Source organism: Curcuma longa, chromosome 4, assembly GCF_044706935.1.
Source record: "Curcuma longa cultivar G26 ecotype Majalengka, Jawa Barat chromosome 4, ITB_CL_G26_1.1, whole genome shotgun sequence".
In the NCBI taxonomy this organism is placed as follows: Eukaryota; Viridiplantae; Streptophyta; class Magnoliopsida; order Zingiberales; family Zingiberaceae; genus Curcuma; species Curcuma longa.
In genome coordinates, this window is record NC_133864.1 from 8848807 (window position 1) to 8871937 (window position 23131).

General features: G+C 35.4%; 3 protein-coding genes across 4 annotated transcripts in view; 2 read left to right on the forward strand and 1 right to left on the reverse strand.

The window, feature by feature from the left end:
* Positions 1–11551, forward strand: part of LOC141827783 (chloroplast envelope quinone oxidoreductase homolog) — a 12010-nt gene extending 459 nt beyond the window's left edge. The window contains exons 1-4 of one of the 2 annotated variants that reach the window (XM_074715106.1): positions 6272–6391; positions 6868–7009; positions 8074–8165; positions 10620–11551. In XM_074715106.1, the coding sequence (XP_074571207.1) occupies positions 6317–6391; positions 6868–7009; positions 8074–8165; positions 10620–11306 (996 nt within the window). In that variant the 5' untranslated portion in view covers positions 6272–6316 and the 3' untranslated portion in view covers positions 11307–11551. Of the gene's footprint in view, positions 1–6271; positions 6392–6867; positions 7010–8073; positions 8166–10619 lie in introns of those variants that run through there. The other variant, XM_074715107.1, reaches the window with a different exon arrangement.
* LOC141826233 (uncharacterized) lies at positions 684–1299 on the reverse strand. The gene is made up of 4 exons (XM_074713480.1): positions 1294–1299; positions 1056–1205; positions 855–962; positions 684–740 (listed from the first exon to the last, which is right to left on the reverse strand). The coding sequence occupies exons 1-4, from the start codon at positions 1297–1299 to the stop codon at positions 684–686; spliced, it is 321 nt and encodes a 106-aa protein (XP_074569581.1).
* Positions 11552–17547: 5996 nt separating the features above from the next.
* LOC141827341 (chloroplast envelope quinone oxidoreductase homolog) lies at positions 17548–23049 on the forward strand. Its single transcript, XM_074714561.1, has 4 exons — positions 17548–17712; positions 18194–18335; positions 19419–19510; positions 22218–23049. The coding sequence occupies exons 1-4, from the start codon at positions 17638–17640 to the stop codon at positions 22902–22904; spliced, it is 996 nt and encodes a 331-aa protein (XP_074570662.1). The 5' UTR covers positions 17548–17637; the 3' UTR covers positions 22905–23049.
* The last annotated feature ends 82 nt before the right edge of the window (positions 23050–23131 follow it).

A 23131-nucleotide genomic window follows, 5' to 3' on the forward strand; every position in this document is an offset into this window, starting at 1 on the left:
TAAAATTCTTCCTTAGTCGACAATTAATTACCTTTCTCATGACATATCACATCAATAAATAAATAAATATAATAGCTTCAGGTATATCTGAATTGATTAGTACAAAATAAATTTATTAAAGTAGATAAAGATTAAATTTTAATAATATTCTTTATTGTAATAGTTTCTTTTTCATATATGATTGTGAAACAGTTGGATAGCGAAAATGATCAAATGGATATTGTTTTTTTTCTAAATGATTTTATTAATAAGTTGGTGTTTCTAAACCAACCTCTTGCCTAAGAGGATTTAAATCTTCTAAATTATTATTCTAAATTGAAGAAAACATTGTATGGTTTGAAAAAGAAAACCTAGAAGTTAAGTATGTCCTACATTATTTATTAAAATCCAAATGAGGATATTTTTGTATGTGAATTTGAGATGAAGCTTGTATATGAACTTCAATTTTTATTTGAAACTTCAAATCGATCAAATAAAGTATGCAAAGAAATTCAACTAGAAGTTGAGGATACAAAGTGTAAAAAGAAAAGTTAACATCGTAAACACAAAAATTAGATAATGTAACTAAACTTGTAGGATTCAAGTTAAAATGTACTAAATTTAATTATTACATATCATCCTCTCCCTTTTTAAACACCTTTTGCTACACAAACCAACAATAGAGGAACAGCTAGCTCTATCACTCATGCCATGCAACTGAGGCACAGACACCCTGCCCAAAAATTCTTGAGCAAATTCCTCTGCAAAAACAACCCAATTAGAATAAGAAAAGAAAAGAAAAGATATATACATATATATATATTTATATACAAATTAAATAAAATATAAACAATATTTCCAATCTGTTCAGTTGCCTTCTTTGGTATTTGACAGAGGAGCTCTGGAGGTATCTTGTAAAGGTCATCATCTACAGCTCTTGGCTTCTTCTTCTTCTTCTTCTTCTCCTCTCCTCTCTTCCTCTCCTGCAACAAATTAAAGCAAATCATGCACCTTAGAACAAGAAAATGGTGGAAGAGTAACTCACTGATATATTAATCAATCGATTAATTACTGACCTGAGACTGATGTTTGTAGGATCTGAGCACCTCGAAGAGCTCCTCGCCATCTTCCAGAAAGAAATGAGCTCGCACAAACCCATCAACATGTTTCTCCTCGTAGAAATTCCAGCTGCCAAAAGATGGAACCTTGTACACCTTCATCACATCCTACAGAAACATACACACACAAAGATTTAGTTTGCAAATCCTCACACGATCATCAGTAACGGTTCTTGAAATTTTTCACTGGTTGTACCTCCATTTCGATTCTCTGACTGCCAAAGGAAGGAACAGTAGCTGGGAAGCAGGGAGACGAAGTGGTAGTTTGAAGCTGGCAGGCTCGATGGGTGTGGTGGCCTTTTTAATGGGACCGAAGTCGGAGGTTTGGGTACTTTGAGATAGCTAGCTAGGTAGGGTACCCCCGGCCCCATGGCCATGGGAGGTAAGCTTTCTCAGAGCCATGCATGCTGATAAAGTTGAAGCTTTCATCATGCTGGCTGTGCCATGCAAGGGCTCTTTTTAGGCTTTTGTTGTGCACCAGGAGCATGTGTTGCTGCTACCTTGTCACCTCAAAAGGGAAGCAGCTAGCAGGCCAGGGCAGTCATGGGTGTTATGTAAACATGTCTGTCTGGAGAATGCAAAAGGTAATTCACAAGAAAAATAATGAAAAAATAATTATGGATGATCAAGATGAATGATTCAGATAACCTGATCGATCCAGTCTAGTAGTAGATAGGGACGGAGTTAGAAATTTCATATTGAAAGAAGAAAGATATATGTTTTCATTGAGGTCGCGGAGATGATACCTTATACCTTATGATAAGGAGACTTTACCAACTATTTTGTAAGATGCATTATTTACCATCAACATAACAATATGCTCGGCGAGTCAAAGGGGCATGTACCACCAAGTAAAGAATCTTGGTGGTGGAATGAGAAAGTACAGGAAAAAGTGAAGGAAAAACGAATAGCCTATAAGAAATTATATATTTGTAAGAATGAAGAAAATTTAAAAAAATATACATTAGCTAAGAAAGAGGCTAAAAAAGCAGTGAATGAAGCTAAAAATACAACTTTTGAGCAGTTATATCGAAAATTGGATACAAAAGAAGGAGAAAAAGACATTTATAAAATAGCTAAAGTGAGAGAGAGGAAGACAAAAGATATTAGCCAAATAAGATGTATTAAAGATGAATGCAATAGGGTATTAGTAAATGATGGAGAAATAAAAGAGCGGTGGAAGAGGTATTTTCATCAACTTTTTAATGAAGGTGTAGGTGATCAACTTAACTTAGGTAATTTAAGCAGGTCAAATGAGTATAGAAATTTAAATTTTTACCGTAGAATTCAAATTTCAGAAGTAGAACAAGCTTTAAACGGAATGAAAAATGGAAAAGCCGTTGGACCAGATGATATCCCGATAGAGGTATGGAAGTGCTTAGGAAAACAAGGTATTGAATGGCTTACAAAATTATTTAACATGATATTAAAAACAAAGAAAATGCCAGATCAATGGAGAGTAAGTACTCTAATTCCCTTATATAAGAATAAGGGGGACGTACAAAATTGTGCAAATTATAGGGACATTAAATTAATGAGTCATACCATGAAACTTTGGGAAAGAGTAATAGAAAAACGATTAAGGAAAGAGACTATGGTCACTGAAAATCAATTTGGGTTTATGCCTGGTAGGTCGACAATAGAAGCTATACATCTTCTCAGGCAACTAATTGAAAAGTATCGGGGGCAAAAGCAAGATCTACATATGATATTTGTTGATTTAGAAAAAGCTTATGATAGAGTCCCAAGGGAAATTATATGGAGAATTCTAGAAAAGAGGGGTGTTAGCGTAGTATATATTGACCTAATTAAGGATATGTATGAGGAAGTAACGACTAGAGTGAAGACTTCAGGCGGATTAACTGAAGCATTTCCAATAAAGATAGGGTTACATCAAGGGTCAGCTCTAAGTCCTTATCTTTTTACACTAATCATGGATGAACTTACTGGACATATTCAAGATACCGTACCATGGTGCATGTTGTTTGCAGATGATATTGTATTGGTAGATGAGACACGTGAGGGAGTAAATGTTAAATTAGAATCTTGGCGAGAAACACTAGAAGAGAAAGGTTTTAGACTTAGTAGAGTAAAGACAAAATATATGGAATTTAAGTTTAGCAATATTGAACGTAGTGAGACAAGTATTAAAATAGGAGATGATGAGTTGTCTGAAACTGAGAGTTTTAAATATTTAGGATCATTTTTGCAAGCCGATGGAGGGATTGAGAGAGATGTCTTACATAGAATACAAACAGGATGGTTGAAGTGGAGGAGAGCATCAGGTGTTTTATGTGATCGTAAAGTGCCTCTAAAACTTAAAGGAAAGTTCTATAAAACGGCAATTAGACCTGCCATGTTATATGGCGCTGAATGTTGGGCTATGACTCGAGCACATGAGCAAAAGATGAGAGTTGCGGAGATGAGGATGTTAAGATGGATGTGTGGACATACGAAGATGGACAGAATAAGAAATGAGAGCATTAGAGAGAAAGTTGGAGTTGCATCTATTGAGGAAAAACTCCGTGAGACACGTTTAAGGTGGTACGGACATGTACTTAGACGACCGATAAATGCTCCAGTTAGGCGGTGTGAAACTATAACAAATACACATATCAAACGAGGGCGAGGTAGACCAAAAAAGACTTGGTTAGCAACAATAAAACAAGATAAAATTTATTTAAATATAAATGATGATATAATAGGAGATAGAGCTCAATGGCGTAAAAGGATTCATATAGCCGACCCCACTTAGTGGGATAAGGCTTGGTTGTTGTTGTTGTTGTTGTTGTATAACAATATGCACCTAGACTCGTAATTTCAAATCAGTCCTTGTGAATTAAGGAACATAATATGAAGAAATGTATAATCATAATTAAGCTAGAATTCAATCCTTGAGAGATTCTCTATCAATCACTATGATCTTCCATAACATTTGCTTCACTGAATATTTGGTTCGTTGTTGGTTGTTTTCCTATTGTGTCTTATAGCATTCAAATTGCATGTGCCCCTTTTTCTTGTAGAATCTATTAACTTTATCACTATTATTTTAGATTTTGATATTTCCTTGAATTGTTCTCCTAAATGATCTCCTTGGGAAGATGTTTCATGCACCTTCTCCTTAGAGAATAGATTCTCATAAACCTCATTTGGAGTAAGAGTATCATAACGGTATAAAACTCTAAATGTTGAATATCAAAAAGGCAACTAATACAATATCTATTTATGCCATTTTAATACAAATTTAACATTGATGATCTTTGGCTAAAAGTGATTGATAGTGGCTAGTCGATTGGATTTGACTCTTGTCAACTAGTGGCATTTCTAGTTAACTAATCGATTAATTGTTAATCGTTAAGTGCTTTTAGGAAAAAGTGTTTAATGATCTTAGAGACTTTGGAGTCATACGAGATTGAGCCATTGCACTTATGATTTTCCTCTATGCACTTAAAATTTTTAATATTTTAGGACAATCAAATACTTTTGATAAAAATTACTTATAATTATAGATGAACTCAAAATCTAGACAAAATTTACTTTTAATTATAGATTGACTCAAAATCTAGAAAAATTAACATGTACAAACTCGGCAAAAATACATGAGTGTAACAATGTTCATTTGATATGAATTTGAGCCCCCACATGCTAACTCATATGGTTCCTACATAGGGAGTTGTCATAATAAAGTTTAGGGGTCAATTCTCAACGGGTGTGAAATGTTCCACTAGTTATCTCACTCTCTCATGTAGTGGGTTACTGTGCTAGAGTGAAATCCCTCATAATTTATCTCTCTCTTAGATCACTTAGACAGTATTAAAAGGGTCTCGAGGTGAAATTATCACCTTTTATCATAATTTGATATAAATTTGAGATTTATAGATTTAAAATATAGAAAAAATGATCGTAAATAAATTCAAGAAATTAGAAAAGTACAATAATATCAATTTAGAATGAAACTAAGATCTTTATGGTCATAAAATTATTAGTCAACTGATTGTAATTAAATATTTTTAATAAAAATAATTTATGACTCATAACTCTAGAGGATTCACAAAAACTCAAATAAGGGTGCCCATTTGGCACGAATTCAAAGTCCTTAGGATGGATGGTTAAATACTTAAATCCAAAAAAATATTTGATAATTTTATAATGTTTAAAATCTAAAAATAATAATAATATATGCAAATTCAAAGGTCTAGGAGTGCAAATATGTCCATTTAACACAAATTTAAGATTTCCCTGGTCTCAAATGTTAATGTGCCATTTAATACATTTTTAGTAAATTTTAAAGTGAAATGCACAAAGTAGGTTTGAAAGTTAGGTACGTATAGGATTTAGTAAATTCTCACTTTATTTATTTATATTAATTAAGTATTTAATTTATATAATCTAATTAATTTTGAAAATAATCAAACTCGTAAAAATATTTATTGATTAAAATAAATTATAAAATATAGATAAATTTTGATGCACGGTTCATTGTCATAAAATTTTTTAAACTTATATGAAGGTACTTAATGAAATTTAAACTCCCGGTAGCTCTTCGTGTAGCATCACAGGCCCGAATTAATAAATTCTAGTTTTTATAGAATGCCATTTAAATTTTGGAACATTCACGCTGGCGTCGCCTACGAGGACGAATTTACGCCGCTTGTTTTGGCGGGCCCTGTTGTGCAGCTTCGCTACCTCATCTCGAATAGCAAATAAATTTTGTTCCACTGAAAAGGGAGGGCATAGGACGTGGGGAGCCTACCACGTAGTTATAAATGGTGTTTCCTGTTTGGATCATCAGACCCGAGTGCCCTTTCTCTATCCGTTGCAAAAAATTCACCCTGCCAGAATGGTAGCGTATCAATGATTGATAAAATTTCGAAAATACCCCTTATTTTTCTTTTATTCACAATGAACCCCTAATATTTTTGATTACCCAAAAACGCCTCGTGTCCAACGGCAAGGGTTCAGCGGGATGGTCGGTTCCGGGAGGCGGCGGCGTCGGTAGGGGCAGAGAGGAGATCGGAGGGAAGGGTATTTGGGGCTTTTTCTTGGCACGGGCACTTTTTTTGAATAATAGAAAGTATGGGGCGGTTATCGGAATAAGAAAAAGGACTCCCCGGGAATTTTGGCAAAACAAGTTCCAGTTGTTTCCATAAGTAACCATTTCCTTGATCGTTCATTCCAATCTCGCCACTGCTCCTCCTTCGCTCCTTTCTCAACCTCTAATGGCGGCGGAGAAACCAAGCACCATGAAGGCTGTACAGTACGACTCCTACGGAGGCGGCGCCGCCGGCCTCAAGGTAAGCATGCCCATTCGATTCTTGTTTGGCTTTTAAAATCGTCCAGATTTTGGCGAAGCCAGTGACAGAACGGAAAATACTTCGTCTGCTGGATGGAGGATCCAAGGCCAAAAAGATATTCTGACTCTACTCGCTTTTTACTAATCGATTTCTGACTCTATTTACTTTGACTGATTGATTAGCGAATCAACAGTATAAAATTTTCAGGTATCGGCAATTCTTGTTTAATTTGATTGTTTGGTTGTTCGCAAGATGATGAGCAGACAACAGATGGAGTTATATATATATCATAGTTTTTCCCCCAGGAAATATCATGGATATTGTTGTTTTGCTTGGTGCTGTTGAGCACTGATGGACTTATTGTCGAAGTTTATAGGATCCTATCGTGATCTGTCCTTTGCAATACAGTTTTTGTATATTTTCCTGCTTTTCGTGTATTTGCATTTTTGTGTTGATTGATTGTTCTGCTTATTCAGCATGTTGAAGTTCCTATTCCTTCGCCTAAGAAAAATGAGGCTTTGTTGAAGTTGGAGGCAGCTTCTATAAACCCAATAGATTGGAAAATCCAGAAAGGCATGCTCCGCCCGTTTCTGCCACCCAGATTTCCATTTACCCCTGGTAAGAAATAGACAATAGTTACTCTAGTTGTTTGAGAATATGTGTGTATTTTGGTAGGCATCAAGGGGATTAGTAAGGTTAATCAACGCGCTGATCTGTAGAGTGTTTACTTTGAAATTGAATTTGCCAACATGGAATAATTCCAAGATGATTTTTATAAAGGTAATTTTGGAAAATGTCCTGATTTTTGCACCAATATATACAAGTACGAATTGAGAACAACGTTGATTAAGCCAACACCATCTATCCAGCCAACCTGGTTTTATTCCTAGATATGATTTATTGGCGAAGGAAGTGTGTTATGATCTCTTATCTTTTAAAATCCAGGGGCAGCTCTTGGAAGGGTTTGTGATGCTCCAATTGTGTCCTTGAAGTTGGTATGTTAGAGGAGTTTAGCCTATAGATGGTTCAATAAAATGCAAAATTTTCCAATCACTTAGGAACGAGTGTTTACCAAGATATAAAGCTTTTAATGTCAGGTCTATTTATGAGGTTTTTGGCTTGCTCCAGTGGCGGCGATAGTCATCATTGATTTTGTTAATAATAGGTGATCAATTTTGTTATGATAAGTATAATACTGTAGTTAGCAAAGTTTCTTTAGTAATCTTGTCTTCCCTATCATGATGTCGACGTAAATGAATCATTGTATTAGTTATTTTTGAACATCATGTGAAGTTTAAATAGTTTGAGAATTATCTTGAGATTGCATAAGTAATAATCAACATTTTGCAATGTCATAGTGTGTGGGGTAGTACAGTTGACGGTGGGGAAATTGGACTGTCAAGTGTTAAGCTATGCTATGACTTTTGATTTCCTACTATTGCTTGCCTTTTTGTTTTGTATAGTTGTTGAGGCTCCCTTAAGGCTGCTCACTTTTCTTGGTGTTTCAGTAAGTATGAAGCAAAAAAGTTCCAAATATTCCATTGTGGATTCTTGTTTTCTTTAACCGGATAACAGATTTATTCATCTAATAGTGATTCACATCACTTCTGTGTAGGTCTGGTAAGTGATGGGGTTTTATATTTCAATGCTGCATATGTAATTTGACTTTTTTTGTGAAACAGTTTCTGATGTTGCTGGAGAAGTTGTAGAAGTAGGTTCCGGGGTCAATTCCTTTAAGAAAGGGGACAAAGTTGTTGGTCTGCTAAACTTTCCAGTAAGTGCTTGATGTCTTTCTTTGATGTAGAATTTTATTTCAGTAATTGTTACTAAGGTTTATGACTGTTTTAGTAAATCAAAAGAATCCAAATTCTCCAAGTGAAGCTCTTTCGTATAATAAGAAATCTTGGGTTCCAATTATTTAGATTGACTATGAGTCTTATGCCATTATTGAATTTAATGTCAGGATATGTTGACAGTAATATTCATATCTTTGAAATTCCTCGTAATTATGTTGAATATAGTTTTTTTGGGCTCTCTTCATTTTTCACTCCTTCGACTCTAATAAATTTAGCTTTCTTATTTACATAAACTCTTGGAACTTATCTATATCATCTTAATCTTTTTTGCCTCTCATTAATGAAAATTGTACTTTTTCTTGAGAAATCATTACTGGTATTGATGGATATAAAATGTAGATATCAATTGTATTCGATCGGTAGAATAGGTAAAATTGAAATCCTAGAGGAAGTTCAAAGAACGAGAATAAAATAATTCTATTTAATTTATGAGATCTAAAATAAAAAACTAATGATCTCTGATAATAATATGTATTATGCTTTATTAAATAGCAAGAATATTTTAAATTATTGGGCATGAGAGGAAAAAGATAAGGGAAACTACCAATTCCTATCCATTCCATAAGAAAGGTCACACAATCCTTCCTGCCTTCAGGGATAGTGTGTAGACTCATTTGCTCCCTCCAAAACCCTATCCTCTCTAAAATGATCAAACTAAACCAAATCAATTTCTCCTTTGGTGTAAGCATTTAACAAAGGAGGCTAAATGACTATGGTCCAAACAAAATCCCATTATGATGAGTCTATAACCACAATTTAACACCCAAATAATGCTCAAAAGAATGCAAAAAAAATAAATAATAAAAATAAAATCCAATGCAAGCAATTTTAATTTTTTGCAAGAAGAAAACTTAAATAAGTAATGATGGAAAATTCTAAGAAAACACTCCCAATAGCTGTAGACCAACAATATTACCCTTTCATGTCCTTTTATTACATGGATATAACTAAACATTATTTTCTTGTTTAAAACCCAGTATCAGTAAAGTTCAATGATATAGTAATATAAAAAATTCAATTTTGTACAGGTTCTCGTCAAAATAACTTTCATTGTTCACTCCAATTTATCTTTTTGAATGTGGAACTTGTTTGACATCACAACAAAAATTTCCAGAAGGTGGCAGGGCAGTGGGCAGTATGTGTTTCTAGTCAGAAACATGCAGATAGATTCGTTAGAATGAAAGTTTAGCTACGATCTGTCAATACTTCATAAACAATGATATAGCAATTAACCCCATGGAAATAATTATTTCAACTCATAGCTGTGGAAATAATTGATTTTTGTCACATACGTGTGGGCACATATTGATGCATGTTGTAGTGATTGAATCCGTTAGACTGCCTCCTAAAGTAGTGATTATATTGTACTCATGTATTTTTTGTGGCAAAACCCATAAGTTATAAGGTGGCAATGAAATCAAAGGTAAAGATACAACTTACCTGACTGACCAGCCAAGATGGAATCTTCTGTCAAATGGCCTTCTTCCAACCCCAACATTACACCGAGAAATATCTGACTGAAAACAGAAAACTACTACTACTATTGATTACCTACTGAGCTACTGGTCCTGACTACCCCACTAACTGCACCTTCTACAGACTCAAAAAAACACTGACAAAGAATGAAAACAAATGTTAGAAGAAGATAGAAATTACAGAATCATAACTGACTCCATTGGCAGCAAGGCGTACCACCTGTTGCTCTGGCAGTGATTCGTCTTGTCCAGGCTCTGAATAAATCTGTGCTTCAAATTTTGATTCAGACATGTATCTGTGATCTGTATAAGATTCTCCTCTTCACTACCTCCAGCATACCCTTTTACCCTATATCAACTAACTGAATCATTTCTATAATCACCTTCCAATCATAATGTGCCTTCACTGGCACTCTTGATGTCCATCTCTCTATCAATTGACATTTCTGAATGCATCTCTGGTCCACCTGCTTACCCTCAAATAAACATTGGTTTTTTTCAATCCAAATTAGTATCCATATTGAGACTTAACACAGAATGTTCATCCTCCTGATTCCCTGGCATTTCTGCATAGTACTCCCTATCAGAGATGATCATTCAAAAACTGTTCAAGGCACACTTCCTCCCATTCGCAATTCTACTAATGATGATCAAGGTTGTAATAGATTGTTATTCTTGCAAAATTACACATCCACATTATTTAATTCTGAAAATGCTCTCTTGTTTCTAGCTCTGTATAATCGACAAACATTTCATATCTTCTTAACCTTTTTGCTAGACCAAGCTTCATGTTTGGTGTTGCATTTGAGGGATAGGATATGTCGATATCACTTTTTCTTCTCCAATCTGTCATGCATGTTTTATTCCTTTTATCGATTTTGATTTTTCTTATTACAGAATGGTGGTGGGCTCGCCGAGTTTGCTGTAACAACAATGGCTGTGATGGCGATTAGGCCGCCTGAGGTTTCACCATCTGAAGCTGCAGGCCTAACAACAGCAGGCCTGACTGCTCTCCAGTCACTGAAGGCTATTGGGATTAAATTTGATACTACCAACAAGTCATCCAATATTCTGATAACAGCTGCCTCTGGTGGTGTGGGGCACTATGCTGTCCAGCTTGCCAAATATGCAGGACTCCATGTTACAGCGACATGCGGCGCGCGCAATATAGAACTGGTAAAGAGTCTAGGAGCAGACGAGGTGGTGGACTACAAGACTCCAGAGGGTGCCAAACTGAAGAGCCCATCAGACAAGAAGTATGACGGAGTCATCCATTGCGCCACCAATATCCCCTGGTCCACTTTTGAGCCCAACTTGAGCAGCAGTGGCAAGGTCATTGATATAACCCCCAATTTTACAAGTGTAGTTACTTCCATTCTGAAGAGGATCACATTTTCAAAGAAAAAGTTAGTACCACTGTTGTTGCTACCAAAGTCCGGTGAAATGGAATTCTTAGTAAATTTGGTAATGGAAGGTAAGCTCAAGACAGTTATAGACTCCGTATATCCATTAAGCAAAGCAGAAGAGGCCTGGGCGAAGAGCATCAGTGGTCATGCTACAGGGAAGATCATTATTGAAACATGAGCCAGTTATCAGTTACCATTCTGTCTCAACTATACTAGGCATGCTATCTATCTTTGCTCAGGTCTCTTGCTACAACGTTCCACTGTTAAAATTCATGGTGAGTAAACTGCTGAATTTTCTGTTCTTTGCATATGACTATGTAGTAGTACTTCGTGAATGATGTTTATTCAGGCTATCTAGTATACAGGACACTCATTTCATTCTTCCTCTTAATAAAACTTTGTACAAATGCATTCTCTGGTTGATCTAGCTGTGGCAAAGTAGCTAATACTTCTTTCAACTCATCAAAGTTAAGTTGCTTAGTATTCAGCTTCCTGCTCAAATCCTTTAGACTTTAGGATTTAAAAGAACAAGTCGGCATGCCCAAGCCAATTGTTGCATTGCACCCATTGAATCTTTGCATCCCGGTCATTGATTAGTGGCCTCGTGTCTAGAACAGCTCAAACTTTTTCAGGCTTTGCACCAGTCCTTCCTTGGTGCACTATAAAATAAAATCTATGTATGAACCTGAACTGGCTAAAATGATCCACATAATGGGATTCAACCTTATCCTAAATTCTCTAAACACCTCAAAGACCACCGTTAGAGATGTGACCCTACCTATTTTATCATGTATGCCAGGTTGATGACTTTTGACTTGCCTCTATTAGATCAATAGTCTTCTTTCAACTCTTGTTGAAATTTTAGTCAATTGTGTAGTTGATGATATTGCCCTTATTAATGACCTTGTAGACTAAATCCCTAACAAAAAAAAAAATTCTATTTGCAAGCAAATCATCTTGAGTTGACTCAAACATTGAACTCAACCTCCAATTGATTGGATCATTGACTATAACCAATCTAAGGTTAAGAACTTACCTAAATTGAATTCTACTCAAAACTTAAAGTATAAGTCACTAGTAGATTCTCTACTCCACTCACTTAGAATTTTATGCCAAGAGGTTGTACCCGTAGGACTTCCTCTTATTACTAAGAGGCATCACCTCCTAAATTTCGTCATCTACCAAGAGGTGTTATCTTTGGGACTTCATTATCTTTATCTACCAAGAGACCTTACTTACCGTTGCTTTTATATTTATATAGTATTTAGTCAATCTTGATCTATTAAAACTTTTATTGACCAAGTTTCCAATTAATCTGGATCTATTTGTAATTTCTTTTGCCAACTATTCGATCATCATTTAGTTATCTGTCTTCTTTAACTATTAAGTGTCACCCTTACTATGTTTGAACTTAATCACTATCAACACTTTTTGGACTTCCCTTTGTTAACACCTATTAGTGTTCTTCGATTATCAAATATTCAATTAATCTTGATCTACTTGACAAATCATATTAATTTAGCTTTGATCAAACATCAAAACTAATTAGTTGACCTCGACCACTCAGGTATGATTACACCAATAGTTTTTCCAACATCATAATCTCGCCAATCAATTAGTCAAACTTGATCACTTAGAGCATACTTTCATCAACAATCTTTCCCTTATGATGTTTTATAACTCATGTAAGTTAGGTTAATCAAATTTATTTTTTAAGTCAATTTGGATAAAATGAAACTTTCTATCATAAACTTTTGATTTTTCTTTCCTGTTGACATACATCTAAAAGCAACAAAGCTACCAACTGTAAAATCGATTAGATCTAGGTGGGATCCATATATATAAATATAAAAAAGTTAATATTAATTTTTTTATACCAAATGTTGAAAGATAGACAAAATTCAACCTTGAATTTGTCTCCTCCTTAATCTTTCACCAAATTGAAATCTTTATACTATGTGTACAATCATAACCAAATTGATTATGCAACCATGATCAAAGGTAGGATCCACATATGAGAGTTCTACCTACATTTACCAAATGTAAGGACCAAATGTTGATGAAAGTCAAACACTTGTGATACCAAATGATAAAAACATAGACAAATTCAAAACTTGAATTTGGTTGATACGAACTATTAATTTGATGAATATAAAAAGTTCAAGTTAGAATCATGAAATCACATGTTTTCACCAAACTTGACACTAAATAGTAGATATCAATTATAATTACTACCAAAATTCAAAGCTTGATAACAAATACAATTTCTCTCCCTTGTTTCATATTTCTTTCTAAATTGATTTCCTCCCTTTTAAGGAAATACTTCTCCCTCTTAATGAAGTATTTTTTTCCTTTTTCAAGTTGATTCTTTCACGGTGGTTCCCCCTAAAAGACAAATCCACCCCTTAAAAAATTAATTATTGGCATTTTTAAATAACATTGCACCAATAATATTCTTGAATTCAGAAATAATAAAGTTTAACATTTTTAAAGTCATGTCTAAGTGTTAGGGATGAAAATATTAAAATTCTACTAAAAATAATTGTTTAATATTTCAAATTAATTTAAGTGAACTAAAAACTTCAATTAGTTAATTACATAAAAAGTCAATTGATTTGATCTTTCAATCATGATCATGTAAACTTCATGATTGTTCATTACATGAATTCTATAACTTAATGACTTTGACCTAATTAGAGGCATGTAATGAATATTCTTATTTAAAATCATTATCCTATTTTCTTGGAATCCATCATCCTAGCGGCTCCACACGGTCGGTCTCACAATCATTTGTGAGGAGGTAAATCGAGAAGCTTACAGTTAATCACGACAGAGGAACCATTGGAGATAATGATCTTGTAAAAGATCATTATTTTTACAAATTATTCACATGAATCGTAAACATTTACAAGTTATTTTTCTTTATGCATGGGACGATTCCAATATGTCAACAAATGACGTATGATTTCCACTAATTATAAAAGTTTTCATCATGCATTTTAGACATAGCTCGGTTTAACGTGATACAACCACATTCTTTGAGATAAAAAATTGATTGGTCTCAACCAGATCAGTTAGGTATTATCTAGGGATAATCTTCCTCGATATCTTTTTATTAATACTAGTTCTAAAGGATTCTTATGATTTTTCATTTCAGTCAAAATGAACGCTATTATATTGTAGGATGACACATTAACCTTAGATATTGGTTTTGTAACCCAAATTAATATTGCCTTAGGTTTTTTTTTTTTTGTCTTTTGAACATTAAGTACAAATTTTTAGACCAATTAGAACATTTTTAGGGTCTTTGACATATAATCAAAATCAAGTTTTGATCTCAAAATTTGATTTTCTAATTCTAATTTTTGAATCCTAGGGTTCTCATGCCTATTTTAGATGTTGCTAGAATTAACCATGAGACTATTAGATTTTTAAGTATTATATGATAAGAGGTATTATGAAGAGACATATCTGAAATCATAGCTCTGTTGTATCTTACAAATATAGATATACAAGTAACATAAATACATAATTTTAGTTTTAGAATCCCTACCCAAATGTTCTTATTACAACAAGATGAATAATTAAATAGAAATTATTGAGAATCTCTCTTTCAAAATTGATATTATACAACAATTCTAAAGTTTTTAATGTCGGCTTGTTTGAAGTTCATCGATCATGTAGCAAATATTTAATGTATTGCATCACAAAGAAGTCACAGTTATTACTGTAAATAACATAAACAATTTAATATATCAAATTTAATTTAAATTTACATATTCATACTATTTCTCTTTTACTAGACTTCTTGTGGTAGACAATCAACTGTGATAGAGATTTATTTGTCAATGGGATAGTAATATTCTAAACCAAGGATGAATAGCAATAAGTTTCTCACGAGAATATTCTTTTAATTCGGATATATATAAGAATGAAATAGAAAAAATTAATATAAATTGCAATACCAACCTAAATATAAATATTGTATGCTCACCACTGCTTCAAAATATGATGCTAAATTACTATTATATGCAAGAGAGTTGTAATGATTAAAAGTTATTACTTTGGTGTTAGTAGACAATAAGTGAAAGTATGAATTATCAGTGGTAATAGATATAAAAATATACCTATTCCCTCTTCCATATCGATTTTTATGGTATATTGATGTTGATTACAATTGTACAAAGAGATACATAAGTAGCCAATTAATAGAATATATTTAATTATGATATATTGTTAAATAATTTAACTTCCGTACAGTGAAACCAGTTGAATGATATAAAGACATTGTATGACCTACCAGATGAGAAGGCCTCTCTAAACAGAATCAAGCAATAAATATCAATTAACTTCTCTATTGTAAAAATATTACCATTTACATCGGAGAAGAAGAAAGTCATAGTTAAATAAAAAGATGCTTCCTCCAAACAAATTCACGTGCAAAGAAAATCAATTACTTTCATTAAGATAAATAAACATTAAAATATATAAATTATTAAACTTATAAAAGAATTAAATTAACTATTTAATGAGGGGTTGAAAATATCATACTTTACTTTTTCAATATATTTAACAAGTATGTCATATCTTCATTTTATTTTTCCTTCTTGGGAGTTAAATTATTTCTTGACATACTTCCATAAATAAAAAGTGTTGGTTTTTGAACAACAACATCACAATGATGCTAGTTTTTGAAATCCACAATCATAGTAGTAGTGTTGGTTTTTAAAATTCATAATTGCTCTTTAGAGTGGCGATATTATTGAAATCCAACACTAGTTACCTTGAGATTGGTTATTAAATTGCAGCATCATAGTGGTGTTGATTTTTAAAATTTAATGAATTTTAATCAAAATTTATTGATGAATTTATAAAACTTAAACAGTGTGGTTGTTAAAAACTACGAAATCCTAAACCCAATACAAAATCAAAGAATACAAGTTAATGTGTAAAAGACAAATCTTAAACTCATGGAAGAGATGGAGATAACATTTGCATTGTCATTCTGAAATAGAAATATAGTTTATAATAGAAGAGGAGAGAAATGATCAATGTTGGGACACAAGATGATACAGCAGAATTAAACCCTAAAATGGAAGAGGAAAAACTTATCAATACGTAAGTTTCTATGAAAATAATAACTTACTACTAGCGGGGAATAAGATGGATAATATTTGCTTTCTATAAGTAGAGAGAAGATCTTTATTTCTTCGTACAGAGATGTAAGGTTAGGCCGAACCAATGAAATATTCGCCTTCGTGGACGAATTAACGCCACATGTTTGGGCCGGCTCTGTTGTGCATCTTCGCTACCTCCTCTCAAACAGCAAATAAAATTTCCTCCACTGAAGAGGGACGTCGCAAACTTTAAAGCAGTCCAGGTCAAGGACGTGGGGACCTTACCACTAGTTATGAGGTATAAATGATGTTTCCTGCTTGGATCATCACACCCGAGTGCGCTTTCTCTATCCGTTACGACAATTCAACTATGCGAAAATGGCAGCGTAATAACGATTAGAAAGATGGATAAAATTTCGAAAATGCCCCTAGTTTCTTTTATTCACAAGAACCCCTAATATTTTTTTAATTATCAAAAAAGGGCCTCGTTCCCAATGGCAAGGCTCCCGGGCGGCGCCGACCGTCCCGCCGATTCCGAGCCCGAAGTCTGGCCGCCGCAGGGACCTCTCCATGTCGGTGCCCGATCGGGGTCGACGCGGCTCATCTTCTGAAAGTGGTCGTCACAGACCCCACCCGCCGCCGCAGTTGCCGGTTCAATTCCTTCACGGTGACGCAGGGCAAGCGCGCAGTGGAACTCGTAGCATGGAAGGAGTCCGCAGGTGGTGCACTGACCTTCTTGGTGGGAGACGCGGGGATCGGTTGCGAAGGGTCGATTGTGGTGGAGTCTTTCGCGGAGCGGACCGCGGCGAAGAGTACGAGTCGAGCGGCAGCGGCGAGTACAAGCTTTTGCGGAGCTCCGGTTGGTGGCCGTCGCAGAGTGCACCTGCGTCGTCTTTCTCAGCACCTACCACCACATCAAGGCCGAAGGCTCGCTCTGCGGCCCCGTCTTCGTCGACGCCTCGCTCTGGTGGCCGCGACAGAGTCACCTCCCTCGTCTTCGACGGCCTCCGCTAGATCACTGGCGCCGGCGGAAAATAGAGGAGGCGGAGGGAGGAATCCCGGAGTTGGTATTGGAGACGGAAATGAGACATCTACAGACGGCGCAGCGGGCGGGGCTGTGGCCGGCCGGATGGTCGGTTCCGGGCGGCGGCGGCGGCGTCGGTAGAGGCAGAGAGGAGATTGGAGGGAAGGGTATTTGGGACTTTTTCTTTGCACGGGCACTTGTTTTGAATAATAGAAAGTATGGGGCGCCCTATTGGAAATAAGAAAAAGGGCTCCCCGGGAATTTTGGCAAAACAAGTTCCAGTAGTTTCCAAGTAACCATTTCGTTCGTAGTTCATCCAGATCTCGCCCCTGCTCCTCCTGCGCTCCTTAGTCCTTTCTCAACCTCGAATGGCGGCGGAGAAACCAAGCATCATGAAGGCTGTACAGTACGACTCCTACGGAGGCGGTGCTGCCGGCCTCAAGGTAAGCATGCCCTCATTCGATTCTTGTTTGGCTTTTAAAATCGTCCAGATTTTGGCGAAGCCAGTGACAGAACGGAAAATACTTCGTCTGCTGGATGGAGGATCCATGGCCAAAAAGATATTCTGACTCTACTTGATTTTACTAATCGATTTCTGACTCTATTTACTTTGACTGATTGATTAGCGAATCAACAGTATAAAATTTTCAGGTATCGGCAAATCTTGTTTAATTTGATTGTTTGGTTGTTCGCAAGATGATGAGCAGACAACAGATGGAAGTTATATATATTTTAATCATAGTTTTCCCCCAGAAAATACCATGGATGTTGTTGTTTTGCTTGGTGCTGTTGAGCACTGATGGACTTATTGTCGAAGTTTATAGGATCCTATCGTGATCTGTCCTTTGCAACACAGTTATTGTATATTTTCCTGCTTTTCGTCTATTTGCATTTTTGTGTTGATTGATTGTTCTGCTTATTCAGCATGTTGAAGTTCCTATTCCTTCGCCTAAGAAAAATGAGGCTTTGTTGAAGTTGGAGGCAGCTGCTATAAACCCAGTAGATTGGAAAATCCAGAAAGGCATGTTCCGCCCGTTTCTGCCACCCAGATTTCCATTTACCCCTGGTAAGAAATAGACAATAGTTACTCTAGTTGTTTGAGAATATGTGTGTATTTTGGTAGGCATCAAGGGGATTAGTAAGGTTAATCAACGCGCTGATCTATAGTGTGTTTACTTTGAAATTGAATTTGCCAACATGGAATAATTCCAAGATGATTTTTATAAAGGTAATTTTGGAAAATGTCCTGATTTTTGCACCAATAGATACAAGTACGAATTGAGAACAAAGTTGATTAAGCCAACACCATCCATCCAGCCAACCTGGTTTTATTCCTAGATATGATTTATTGGTGAAGTGTGTTATGATGTCTTATCTTTTAAAATCCAGGGGCAGCTCTAGGAAGGGTTTGTGATGCTCCAATTGTGTCCTTTGAAGCTGGTATGTTAGAGGAGTTTAGCCTATAGATGGTTCAATAAAATGCAAAATTTTTGAATCACTTAGGAATGAGTGTCCACCAAGATATAAAGCTTTTAATGTCGGGTCTATTTATAAGGTTTTTGGCTTGCCCCAGTGGCGGTGATAGTTATCATTGATTTTGTTAATAATAGGTGACTAATTATGTTGTTTCAATTTTGTGATGATAAGTATAATACTGTAGTTAGCAAAATTTCTTTAGTAATTTTATCTTCCCTGTAGTGTCATGATGTTGACGTAAATGAATCATTGTATTAGTTATTTTTGAACATCATGTGAAGTTTAAATAGTTTGAGAATTATCTTGAGATTGCATAAGTAATAATCAACATTTTGCAATGTCATAGTCGTGTGGGGTAGTACAGTTGACGGTGGGGAAATTGGACTGTCAAGTGTTAACCTATGCCATGGCCTTTGATTTCCTACCATTGCTTGGCTTTTTGTTTTGTATAGTTGTTGAGGCTCCCTTAAGGCTGCCCACTTTTCTTGGTGTTTCAGTAAGTATGAAGCAAAAAAGTTCCAAGTATTCCATTGTGGATTCTTGTTTTATTTAACCGGATAACAGATTTATTCATCTAATAGTGATTCACATCAGTTCTGTGTAGGTCTGGTAAGTGATGGGGTTTTATATTTCAATGCTGCATATATAATTTGACATTTTTTTTGTGAAACAGTTTGTGATGTTGCTGGAGAAGTTGTAGAAGTAGGTTCTGAGGTCAATTCCTTTAAGAAAGGGGACAAAGTTGTTGGTCGGCTAAGCTTTCCAGTAAGTGCTTGATGTTCTTTCTTTGATGTAGAGTTTTATTTGAGTGAAATAATTGTTACTAAGGCTTATGACTGTTTTATAAATCAAAAGAATCCAAATTCTCCAAGTGAAGCTCTTTCGTATAATAAGAAATCTTGAGTTCCAATTATTTAGATTGACTATGAATCTTATGCCATTATTGAATTTAATGTCAGGATATGTTGATAGTAATATTCATATCTTTGAAATTCCTCTTAATTATGTTGAATATAGTTTTTTTGGGCTCTCTTCATTTTTCACTCCTTCGACTCTAATCAATTTAGCTTTCTTATTTACATAAACTCTTGGAACTTATCTATATCATCTTAATCTTTTTTGCCTCTCATTTAATGAAAATTGTACTTTTTCTTGAGAAATCATTACTGGTATTGATGGATATAAAATGTAGATATCAATCGTATTCGATTGGTAGAATAGGTAAAATTGAAATCCTAGAGGAAGTTCAAAGAACGAGAATAAAATAATTCTATTTAATTTATGAGATCTAAATATAAAAAACTAATGATCTCTGATAATAATATGTATTATGCTTTATTAAATAGCAAGAATATTTTAAATTATTGGGCATGAGAGGAAAAAGATAAGGGAAACTACCAATTCCTATCCATTCCATAAGAAAGGTCACACAATTCTTCCTGCCTTCATGCATAGGGGAATAGGGATAGTGTGTAGACTCATTTGCTCCCTCCAAAAACCTATCCTCTCTAAAATGATCAAACTAAACCAAACCAATTTCTCCTTTGGTGTAAGCATTAACAAAAAGGAGGCTAAATGACTATGGTCCAAACAAAATCCCATTATGATGAGCTTGTAACCGCAATTTAACACCCAAATAATGCTCAAAAGAATGCAATTTAAAAAAAATAAAAATAAAAAATAAAATCCAATGCAAGCAATTTTAATTTTTTTGCAAGAAGAAAACTTAAATAAGTAATGATGGAAAATTCTAGGAAAACACTCCCAATAGCGGTAGACCAACAACAATATTACCCTTTCATGTCCTTTTATTACATTGATATAACTAAACATTATTTTCTTATTTAAAACCCAGTACCAGTAAAGTTCAATGATATAGTAATAAAAAAAAGCTCAATTTTGTACAGATTCTCATCAAAATAACTTTCATTGTTTACTCCAATTTATCTTTTTGAATGTGGAACCTGTTTGACATCACAACAAAAAATTTCCAGAAGGTGGCAGGGCAGTGGGCAGTATGTGTATCTAGTCGGAAACATGCAGATAGATTCATTAGAATGAAAGTTTAGCTACGATCTGTCAATACTTCATAAACAATGATATAGCAATTAACCCCATGGAAATAATTATTTCAATTCATAGCTGTGGAAATAATTGATTTTTGTCACATACCTTTGGGCACATATTGATGCATGTGGTGGTGATTGAATCCGTGAGACTGCCTCCTAAAGTAATGTTTATGTTGTTCTCATATGTATTTTTTGTGGCAAAACCCATGATGACCTATAAGTTATAAGGTGGCAATGAAATCAAAGGTAAAGATACAACTTACCTGACTGACCAGCCAAAATGGAATCTTCTGTCAAATAACCTTCTTCCAGCCCCAGTATTACACAGAAAAATATCTGACTGAAAACAGAAAAGCTACTGCTACTATTGATTACCTACTGAGCTACTGGTCTTGACTACCCCACTAACTGCACCTTCTACAGACTCAAAAAAACACTGACCAAGAATGAAAACAAATGTTAGAAGAAGATAGAAATTACAGAATCATAACTGACTCCATTGGCAGCAATGCGTACCACCTGTTGCTCTGGCAGTGATTCTTCTTGTCCAGACTCTGAATAAATCTGTGCTTCAAATTTTGATTCAGACCAGTACCTGTGATCAGAATAAGATTCTCCTCTTCACTACTTCCAGCATACCCTTTTACCCTATATCAACTAGCTGAATCATTTCTATAATCACCTTCCAATCAGAATGTGCCTTCACTGGCGCTCTTGATGCCCAACTTTCTGTCAATTGACATTTCTGAATGCATCTCTGGTCCACCTGCTTACCCTCAAATAAACATAGTTTCTTTTAATCCAAATTATCCATATTGAGACTTAACACAGAATGTTCATTCTCCTGGCTCCCCTTACATTTCCGCATAGTCCTCCCTATCAGAGATGATCATTCAAAAACTGCTCAAGGCACACTTCTTCTCCCATTCGCAATTCTACTGATGATGATAAGACTGCAATACATTGTTATTGTTGCAAATTACGCATCCACATTGTTTAGTTTCTTTCAATCCAAATTATCCATATTGAGACTTAACAAAGAATGTTCATTCTCCTGGCTCCCCTTACATTTCTGCATAGTACTCCCTATCAGAGATGATCATTCAAAAAACTGCTCAAGGCACACTTCTCCCAGTTGCAATTCTACTGATGATGATAAGGTTGCAATACATTGTTATTGTTGCAAATTACACATCCACATTGTTTAATTCTGAAAATGCTCTCTTGTTTATAGTTCTGTATAATCAACAAACATATTCATAGCTTCTTCACCTTTTTTGCTAGACCAAGCTTCATGTTTGGTGTTGAGTTTGAGGGATAGGATATGTCAATATCACTCTTTCCTCTCGAATCTGTCATGCATGTTTTATTCCTTCTATTGACTATGATTTTTCTTATTACAGAATGGTGGTGGGCTCGCTGAGTTTGCTGTAACAACACTGGATGGGATGGCCATTCGTCCACCTGAGGTTTCACCATCTGAATCTGCAGGCCTACCAACAGCATGCCTAACTGCTCTCCAAGCACTGAAGGCTATTGAGATAAAATTTGATACTCCCAACAAGTCATCCAATATTCTGATAACAGCTGCCTCTGGTGGTGTGGGGCACTATGCTGTCCAGCTTGCCAAGTATGCAGGACTCCATGTTACAGCGACATGTGGCGCGCGCAATATAGAACTGGTAAAGAGTCTAGGAGCAGATGAGGTGGTGGACTACAAGACTCCAGAGGGTGCCAAACTGAAGAGCCCATCAGAAAAGAAGTACGACGGAGTCATCCATTGCGCCACCAATATCCCCTGGTCCACTTTTGAGCCCAACTTGAGCAGCAGCGGCAAGGTCATTGATATAACCCCCAATTTTACAAGTGTAGTTACTTCCGTTCTGAAGAGGATCACATTTTCAAAGAAAAAGCTGATACCACTGGGGTTGGCACAAAAGCCCGGTGAAATGGAATTCTTAGTCAATTTGGTAATGGAAGGTAAGCTCAAGACAGTTATAGACTCCGTATATCCATTAAGTAAAGCAGAAGAGGCCTGGGCGAAGAGCATCAGTGGTCATGCTACAGGGAAGATCATTATCGAAATATGAGCCAGTTATCAGTTACCATTCTGTCTCAACTATACATGTAACTAGGCATGCTATCTATCTTTGCTCATGGTGAGTAAACTGTTGAATTTTCTGTTCTTTGTATATGGCTATGCATTAATACTTCGCGAATGATGTTCATTCAGGCTATCTAGTATACAGGACACTCATTTCCTTCTTCCTCTTAATAAAACTACAAATGCATGCTCTGTCTGATCTAGCTGTGGCAA